General features: G+C 33.9%; 1 protein-coding gene across 1 annotated transcript; it reads left to right on the plus strand.

The window, feature by feature from the left end:
- Window positions 1–8,988: 8,988 nt before the first annotated feature.
- Window positions 8,989–10,237, plus strand: LOC141813403 (bidirectional sugar transporter SWEET14-like). Its single transcript, XM_074701369.1, has 5 exons — window positions 8,989–9,105; window positions 9,201–9,411; window positions 9,491–9,652; window positions 9,748–9,867; window positions 9,950–10,237. The coding sequence occupies exons 1-5, from the start codon at window positions 9,017–9,019 to the stop codon at window positions 10,184–10,186; spliced, it is 819 nt and encodes a 272-aa protein (XP_074557470.1). The 5' UTR covers window positions 8,989–9,016; the 3' UTR covers window positions 10,187–10,237.

The following is a 10,237-nucleotide window of genomic DNA, read 5'->3' on the forward strand; positions in this document are numbered from 1 at the left end:
TATTTTTCTCCCGTTATATTTGATTCATCATAAAATTTAGGCTTCTTGATCGAATGCCATCCAATAAACCCATGTGTGAGCCCAATATTGTGGAATGAAGTAGGTTTCTCATAATTGTTTTGATGGTTTGCAAATTTATGCTAATGGTTTTGGGTAGTTAATATTGAAGGTATAAAATATTATTTTGTGTGAGTCCCAATTTTCAATGCTAATGATACACTTTGTATATTCTTGCTTACGTTTTTTTGTTCTGAGTGAGTTAAATGACTAAAGTATTGGAAAGACACTTTTCATGATTTTAAGCTTTGGGATGCCGAAAATCAGGAAAGAAAATAGATTGATTTCTGCTTTTCTAAGCAAGGAAAAAAAAGAGAGAAAGAAAGATTGATTTGGATTTTTAAGTGCACATTTTAAATGTTCAGATTCTGTATGTGGCCATGCTTTGTAGCTTTTAGCAGTTTCTAATCGTCCATTTTCCACTATACAGTAACTGCATGATTCTTGTGTAGGAGGGATTTGAGGCCAACTTTTTTACCCCCCTGAAGCTCATTTTTCATGAGCCTGTAAATCAGATAACTAGATTCGTTTAGTAGATTGATCTCTAATTGCAGTCATCTGGCAATTCATGATTTACTTTTGCGTGTGTTCATCATGATCGAGATAGAATGGAATGCTTTTATTCATAAATTTCAACAGAGAAACTATGATAGGTATCTGAAAGCTCACCAAATGGGTAACTCATCCATGGAAAGCAGCCAAGCAAGGTAAAAACCACATGGTGAACTGTTTCTTAATTATAAAACATCCTGGATCTCCTTGATCCCATCCAATTGCAATAGAAATGCTGCAAATTATTTACGCACTCTAGAATGTACAAATCACCTACGAAAGGGTTTAGAAAAATACAACTGTTCAGATATTTAACTATATTTATCATAATTTATATCTTCATGTATCAAAAAACATGTGGGATTTTCTCTTTTCTCAATACATCAAACGTAGAAAAGGTTCATCCATTATTAAAGGTGCATCGTACTTTTATCCCTTTTTTTTTATGAACGTTTAAATCTATCCTAGAATTCAAATGTATCTATCATTACTGCTAGGTCTAAGTTTTGATTGAATTTGCCCACCCGCTTTCACGGTGGTGTATCATTTGCTGCTTGGAGGCAAGCACATTTTAAATTAATATAAAAAAGATAATCAAGTGACCAATCAAAATGGGCCAACCAAGACCTAAGTAATTCTCTAAATGAGTCAACCCATTTCTCTCTCTAGATTGTTCGACGCTCATCATTTGCCCAATTAAAATTTTCTTACAGCCTCCATGGCACAATCAAAATTTGAATTTAATAGTTTAAAAAATCTAATTCTAAATGTTTATAAGTTATGATCTAAATTTATTTAGTATCATCTATTTATAAAATTAATTGAGCCCAATTTAAACACCTAAATTGTATATAAAAAAAATCATCTATTGATAAAATTAATTGAGCCAAATTTAAACACCTAAATTATATATAAAATGAGCAAAAATAAAAAGGACGTCTTTGATAATTTATCAAATCGTCGGATGAACATTTCTTTTTCAAAAAATAAATAATTAAATCAAAAGGTGTCTCACTTTTCGAAAAGCTATTACAATGTAAGAAATTAATTATTTTATTTTAATCAAAATTATTATACATAAAATATTATTATATTAAAATATTTTTTATCAATTTAATTAAAATTATTTAAATTTTATCAACATCATTTTAAAATATAAATAAAAGTTATTAAATAACTGTTTCACAATGACAAATGTAAAAGCTACTAAATAGTTACTATATATACAGTTATATTTAAATCTTAAATCTTAAAATTTTAAATTATGAATATTATTATATCAAATTTATTAATTTTATTAAAATTATTTTAAAATAATATTGCATAAGCTATTAAATAGTTACTATAATATTATAATAATATTGTGTTAGTTATTACAAACATGAAGTAGTTGCTATAACAATACTAATATCTTTTTGACTTTAAAAAAACCATCTGACAATTTAATCAATCAGTACCTTTCGAATTTTGCTAAACAGAAAAAAAAAAAATTATGTTTCCAACCTACTGTACAGGAGAATCTTCCTCCAAATTAATGATAGGAGAACCTTCAAAACAGGCAGAAAAGAAAGTCCATTGGGTTAGGGCGTCATCTTTCCTTAATTATTTTTGTTTGTACGTGATTTGACCATTGACTTTAATTAATCATGCATGTTACACCATGCAATGCATGGGGCCTCAGCCGTTTTCCCCTACCGTACGTAAAAAAAACCAATTCCCTTTAAAGATTCCAGCAGCTTAATAATTGCATCACAGTTTACGCATAAAGAAATAAAGAAAGAAAGAAAGAAAGAAAGAAAGAAGAAAGAAAATCGAGTTCCTCCTTCCTCCCCCATTATTGATCTCGGTGGCCTCACACCTGGACAGATATTATTATTCGTGAAGCTAGCTAGCTAGCTTTAATTACCAACTAATTAATTAATGCAGGCGATCGATCGAGAGCAGAGGCCCGGATAAGTACGAGACTCCAGATAGAGATCGCAGGCAGCCATATTGCACGACGACGCTAATGGCCAACATCTATCTGCACCTTTTGCGATATATATGCCTGATCAAGAACTGAGTTTTTCCCATCTGGACGATTCATGTGGGGTTTGGCATTCATCATCAAAGGAGGATAAGACCCTCTTCCAACCTTCAACAGTTGGATAAGAAGATAGATGATGACGACGATGATGCATGATATAATGTATATATTTGAAAGGGGTGGATATAGCTAGTTCCTCCTCCACTGAGAATATATATATATATATATATATCAATGATTTGCTGATAAATGCTAGCTAGCACTTTATCATGCATATTAATTAATATCGATCGCCTTTAATTTCCAGGCCTTAATTTTGTTACTTGGAGATCCATGAACCTCATGCTGATGCCAGTAATGGGGCCATGGCTGCTAATCCCAGCACTCTCACTCTCAGAGGGAGTGTTCAAAGAGATAGCTAGCTACGTTATCGAAAAAGATCATTGTTCCAGCTGTTTTCCATGTTTTATATATTTATATATTTGTTTGTTTTATTATGGTTCAGGTTTGAAGAAATTAATAATCAAATAGTGCAGTCCACTGTTCATTCACTATTCATTATAGTAATGGACTATTGATATTATGAAAGTTATGTATGCATTTTGATATTATGAAAATCTTTAATAGTAATTGATCATCATTGAATATGATGTTAATTATGTTGGGTTGTAAGGGTGCAAATATAGTTCCACATCTAAAGTACATGGAAAAGATCATGGAGTTAAAAGGATGGAAAATATCTCCATTGATATGAGATCTTTTGGGGAGAGCCCAATAACAAAGCCATGAGGACTTAGGTCCAAAGTGGACAATATCATACTATTGTGGAGATATTTTGATTCCATCGATTTTAACAAGTGGCATCAGAGCGAGGTTGCTCTTCACCGGACTAACCACCGGATGAGCCATGATCCAGATCTAACCATGTGGTTTGAACCTTAAACAAAGGAAGTGGGTGCTCCCGTGTCTGAATCAAGAGGACCAAACACCAGGTGAGAAGTTCTAGTAGGTCGGATGGACCGAGGGATAAAAAGTCCTAGTTCGATTAGTGGGAAGTCAGTAGTGGACCGAGGGGCAAACATAGTCCCACATCTAAAGTACATGAAAAAGATCATGGGTTAAAAGGATGAAAAGTATCTCTATTGGTATGAGGCCTTTTGGGGAGAGCCCAAGAATATATAGTTATGAGGGCTTAGGCCCAAAGTGGACAATATCATACTATTGTGGAGATATTTTGATTCCATCGATTTTAACAAATTATTTCATAAAGGCACATACAAATCTTGTGAAGGAATTGGAAGATTTTTTTTATACCTGGCACAAAAAATGAGAAACATGCATTTGAAGGCTCATGAGGAATCGTAGAAGAATGATAATGCATTTGACAATGTAGAGTGAATGATTTGAAATGAAATGAAAACATGAGTTACAACAAATGGAATGTTTGACTTTGTTCTTGGTTTAGTGTTACAAGTAAAGTCGAGCTAGATTGAAAATTTTCGATACGTCCTTTTCAAATAATAAATTAAAAAAAGTATTAATGGAGCTAGCAAGGGTTGAGGGAATAATAAATATCAAGCGTATCTTATTAATTAATTAATAGACTTTGAGATCTTAATCTTAATTAGTTCGTTAGATCTTAACTTCATTATATAGTAGATTAACTAACCAGGATCATAATTTAATTCTTCATGATTAATTATACTCGAACTAATGTGAGAATATATATGTAAATTAAAATTTAAATAAATTTCAATTTTACTCTTTAAATTTACATTTAACACTTAATTTCAGAATTGCTCTCTCTCTCTCTTTTTTAATTTCATTAATAATTAATTTAATCTAATTTTTTCATTAAAATTTTTTTAGCCCGGGTATATTATATTTATAATTCTAGCTCCGCTTGCTATAGGTATTAAAGACCAAGGACGTTCAATGATCCATAAATATTTGGTAACTTACAAAATGTCTTCTCATGCAAATCACGTACACTTTTGATCTTTGGCACGCTAAAATATCATGCTAATTAATACAAGAGATACCATTGAACATGAATTAAAGTTGATAGAGTTGTAATTTATCGATAAGCTTACTCCTATTGTCCTCGTTTCGTGATTAATAAGTTATGCACATTTCTCATTTGACATATGTAGACTAGTTAAGTTGTTTGTAAATTTGACAAAGATTTGACAAAGCTAACCACCAATGTGTTACATATATGAAACTACGTACTACCTTGACTTAATTTTGAATATCAAATAAACATATATACTTAGATCGATCATTATATTTTGAAACAAAGATTTTTAAATTGTTAATTAAATGTGCTTGTGTGCTACATACCATTTGGAACTTCTGTTTTACCTAATATAATGTGCATAGTGCACGTGAGAACTATTCGACAACTACTTCCTTTTGCAATTGAATTTGAACGTCCAAATTACACACTAGTTGTATAACACAAATTCATGGATCAAATTAGCCACTTTACTCATGGAAAGCATTGTTGTCTCATAATAAATTGACATCCTAATTTATTTTGATTAAATTCTTAATTAAAATTTGAATGGATCAAAGCGCGCACAAATCAAAATATATAGCAATCACATTCAGCCAATCGGAATATCATTATATTGGACGAATACTTTGTTCTTGGCAACCCCCAACAACAAACTTATCTAAACAACACCCCCAACAATAAACTTTTTATTTTTTTGAAATAAATTATTAATATTTTAATATATTTATTTTAAAATTAATAATTAATTGTTAAATATCTAACCATCACCATGGATATAAAGGAGTGGGAATGTAACATCGAATAAAATAACGATTATTCTGGAGGTGGAAGATCAGAGTAGAATTATAAGGAAAACAAGTATAAAAAATTAAAAAAAATTAAAAAGAAGTCGCGATGGCACCGTCGATTTTTACCAAAAAGAAAAATTTTTATTCAATAATCAAAACTGGCCGAAAACGACTGAACATGCATATAAATAGATCGTAAATCAAATTCTAACTTGAAAAGGTCAAAAATATAAAAAATCTTAAAATAAAAAATTACTATAATAGTAAAAAATAAGTTCAGAGCCACGGACAAAACACTAAACAATGTCGGATAGCCCGAAAGTGGGTCGGTATGGATTTTACCTAATACTGAATAAATATCTCTAAAAGAGCTTCGATTAACAATCAATTGTATCTTATTTTGATATCCGAGTCAAAAATTATGACTCATTGAAATTCTACTCCTCATGCGTCACCCCTATATCAGAATACATACTTTTGTCTCATAGCAAAATAGGTCTTTCAGTGCCCTCATGATTGTGGTGCAATAGTAAAGTATTCAGAGGAACAACTAAAAAGATTAGAATTTGAATCACTATACTAGGGATGAATATTTTGAAAGTCGACTTTTGAATGTGCATAAATTAACCTCTAAATTTATTTGATAGATCTAATTAAAAAAAAGCATACTATCTAATTAATATAAAAACGTCTTTTAGCATCCATTTGATTGATATACATATAATAGTACTATTCACATCTTGATACAATTATTCAATTTCATACCAAAAAAGAACTAAGTGTCAATGTTAATTACCATAAGATAAGCTAGAAATATAGTTGACGACACCTTAAAGCCAATAATTAGTGATATATTTATATATATCTTGCATATCTATCAACCATCCACTAAGCACATCTATGCACACTTCCATTTTTGTGATTTTTGACCACCTATTATACTCCATAGGCTTTTATCAAGTTGATTGACATGCATGCCACATTTTAAATATTTTAATTACTTAAATTATTTGATTTGACATTACTATAAACCATGTGTATTGATTTTAATTTATCATTCACTAACCTATATGCACCTAAAAAACTAGTTAGCAATATATTTTATATTGAATTTTTTAAAATCAAATTAGCAACATATTCAATAATTATATTTTTCTTATTATAATGCTCATAAAAGACTTTTTTTGTCACCATGTTAGTAATAAATTCACATATATGATACCAAAATGGAATTGTTCAGCTCGTATTTCGATACTCTATAAATATGAAGTTTTTGAATGTAAAAAACTATCATTTGTTGGAAGTTGCTTGTGCCTTTATTTCACTATGCATGTTTCAAAATATCTATAGGGAGAGATACAATCCTTACAACTATATATCTTATCAATCGTCTCCTAAGTCATTCCATAAACTGACACATTTTTGTTTCTTTTCACCCAAAAATATTTATAAATTTTCAACTTCAATAATTTATCTTTGAAGAGTTTTGGATATATGACCTTTCTGCATATCTATGTCCAAGTGTAACAAACTTGACCTTTGAGCCCTTAAAATTATCTTTATCGAGTATTCTCCTACTTAAAAAGGTAATCGTTGTTATTGGCTACATACAAAGAAGACATATGTTGTGATATCATCTTTTTTTTAAAAAAATATCCTTTTTTTCTCACACTCTTCACTTCCAAGGGGAAGGATGATGAAGTTTTAAAATTAGTAGAGAATCAAAACATGCACATGACTTGGCCGTGTCACACCACACGATTGTGGCCATATGATTTTCTAGAGACTGCCATGACCATGGTGATGGTCGAGAGTATGCCACAACCTTACCGTATCACAACGCATATATGTTCTGGTAGTGATGATTGTGATTCCTAGAGTGTACCACGTCTTGGCTGTGTTACACCACACAACCATGGTGACGACTATGGCGGCCATGGAATCCACTATTGTTGCACCACCAATTGTTTCCAATATTATGTTCCTACACCATAGAGTTAGCACAACAAGTACAATTATTATGATTGACAACTTTCTAAGCTATCCGGTCCCAACTTCAAGTTTTCGATGAAATCTTAGGTTGGACTAACACCTACTGCTCTCCTTTCAAAAGCGCTATCTCACAACTCCACTAGAGAGAGTTTATCTAGTGTCAAACCTTAGTCCACCCGACTTATTTGGTCTTTTGCTTAACTTGATCTTTACTCTTGGGATTTTCCACTAGATCTCAGGTTCTCAACCCATCTAAACTTGCTAGCTGGTGTTCTCGACCCCCAGGGGTTTCTGCTTAGTGTCCTTGACCCCCAAGGCTTTTTGCCCGATGTCCTCGATCTTTCAAGACTTTCTGTCTAATCCTTCCGACCAAGACTTCCTTGCCTAGACTCAACTAGAACTTTCCTTGTCTAGCCTCCAACTAGAACTTTGCTGATCGTGTTACCTGCACACTTGATAAACACATCAAACCTCAAAAGAACTTAACTCTTTGTCGACATCAAAATTTAGATTCGATTGTATAATGCTTCTTGCACTAACATTTCTGTTGGCCATCAGTATAACTCACAACCAAATTCATCATAATTAGATGAAACATGTAGAGGTTAATCATCATTTCATTAGAAAAAAAGTGGATGAAGTCATTATCAATATTAAGTATATTACCACATCTCATTAACTAGCTAGTTGATCTTCTTACAAAAGGATTATCTGCTCATAAGTTTTTTAAAGACATGCTTAATATTATCAATATTTACAATCAAACTTAACGAGAAATGTAGGAAATAATCAATCTTTTTTTTATGAAGAATCAATCAAATCATTAATAAAAATAAAATATAATCAATTAGATTTATTTGATTGAGAATCATTTATTTTTAATAGAATAGTTTTCTTTCTTTAATTATTTATTTTTTTCTTATTTATTAATTTCTATTGTAATCATAAAAATGTGTTTTTATTCATGAGTAAAATTAAATTAGGTGAGAATTTTTTCCATTCTCTCTTTCCTATTTCATTCGGATTGAAAAGGGCAGAAGAAACAAAACTTCACATGGAACATGCACAGCCCAAAACAGCTGAAGCAGCCGCTCGATTCAAAAGGGAATTCGGCAAGCAACCATTGACGATCGACCAGCGCTGCTAGCTGCTTCTTCCTCTTCTTTCTTTCTAGCTTCTTCTTGCTCGATCTCTCCTCCTTTTTCAAAAGGGCCAGGAGAAAAAAAAAAAAGATGATCAAGGAAAAGGAAGGAGCATGTAGTACGTCTTGTTGAAATTAATGAAGAAGCTAAGTGGCAACTGCAAATTAAAAGGAATATACATGATTGTGTTCTGTACATTAAAGCTAGCGAATGTCACATGGAAGTTCCTTAGCTCAACAATCTCGCTAGCTTTTGCTAGCTATGCACCAAGTGCAACGTAAACACTAGTCCCAGCACTCATCCAACAGTGTACTGTGTGTCCATTAGCTATGTGCATGTTCCACCCCCTGCAACTCCTATAAAACGGCTCCTTCTCGTTCTTGAGCTTCTCATTAAGCATTGAGAGTTCATCTGATCAATCTGATACAGGTGAGGATCGATGGCAGGATTGTCCTTTGACCACCCTTTGCCGTTCATCTTTGGCATCCTTGGCAACATCATCTCCTTCATGGTGTACCTGGCGCCGCTGTGAGGATCTTAAATTCTCCCTGTTTTTCTTCATATCACTGATCGAGCTAGGAATTTGTTAATCTTCAATTCCACGCTGCTCGAATGAAATGCAGGCCGACGTTCTACAGAGTGTGCAGGAAGAAATCCACGGAGGGGTTCTCGTGCATGCCTTACGTGGTGGCTCTCTTCAGCGCCACGCTGTGGGTCTTCTACGCGTTGCTCAAGGCGAACGCCTACCTCCTGATCACCATCAACACCGCCGGCTGCATCATCGAGACTGCCTACCTTCTGCTGTTCTTCGCGTACGCGTCCAAGGCCGTGAAGGTAAATCAAAACTACTGATCGATCGATTGCATACCAAGTGATGATGATGAAGCTCATGCAATTGCTCGATCGCACGCAGATTTTCACGGCGAAGCTCGTTCTGTCTGTGAACATGGGCGTGTTCGGCCTGATCCTCGTGCTCACTCTGTTTCTGACGCGAGGCTCCCAGCGAGTGCAGGTTCTCGGCTGGATCTGCATGTGTTTCTCTGTCAGCGTCTTCGTGGCTCCTCTCAGTATCATTGTAATAATCCTAGCTCTTACTGATTCTATTCGATCCCATGCACTAATGCTCATCGAACTGACCACAACATTCTTTCGACTCGTGTGATGATTCAGAGGCTCGTCGTACGGACAAAGAGCGTGGAGTTCATGCCGTTCTGGCTCTCATTCTTCCTCACGATCAGTGCAGTCGTTTGGTTCGGATATGGCCTGCTCATCAAAGACTTCTACGTCGCGGTAATAACATTCTTCATCTCTAATCTCTCTTCATTTTGTTTACTTACTTACGTTTAACTTGCTTGATCGATCGATCGATCAGCTCCCCAACGTGCTGGGATTTATCTTTGGGATTCTGCAAATGGTGCTCTACATGGCGTACAAGGGCAAGAAGGAGAAGTCTAACATCGATGGCACCATACCGATCGCAAAGACTACTGGCACGGCCGAGAAGGCAGTAGTACTGGAGGTGCACAAGGATTCACAGTTATCGAAACCTGCTGGTGATGAAGATCAAAAGGTGGCCATTCAGGTGATGAACAATCACCTTGAGGTTTGAGGACTTTGATCATTGTCAAGTTGGCTCATGCGATTCTTCATCAACGAATCT

Source organism: Curcuma longa, chromosome 20, assembly GCF_044706935.1.
Source record: "Curcuma longa cultivar G26 ecotype Majalengka, Jawa Barat chromosome 20, ITB_CL_G26_1.1, whole genome shotgun sequence".
In the NCBI taxonomy this organism is placed as follows: Eukaryota; Viridiplantae; Streptophyta; class Magnoliopsida; order Zingiberales; family Zingiberaceae; genus Curcuma; species Curcuma longa.

Bases quoted from the DNA above. Each gene is read 5' to 3' on its own strand.
- LOC141813403 (XM_074701369.1), top strand. From the start codon at position 9,017: ATGGCAGGATTGTCCTTTGACCACCCTTTGCCGTTCATCTTTGGCATC. The intron at 9,653-9,747 runs GTAATAATCCTA...GTGATGATTCAG, and splicing joins TGGCTCCTCTCAGTATCATT to AGGCTCGTCGTACGGACAAA. The intron at 9,868-9,949 runs GTAATAACATTC...TCGATCGATCAG, and splicing joins TCAAAGACTTCTACGTCGCG to CTCCCCAACGTGCTGGGATT.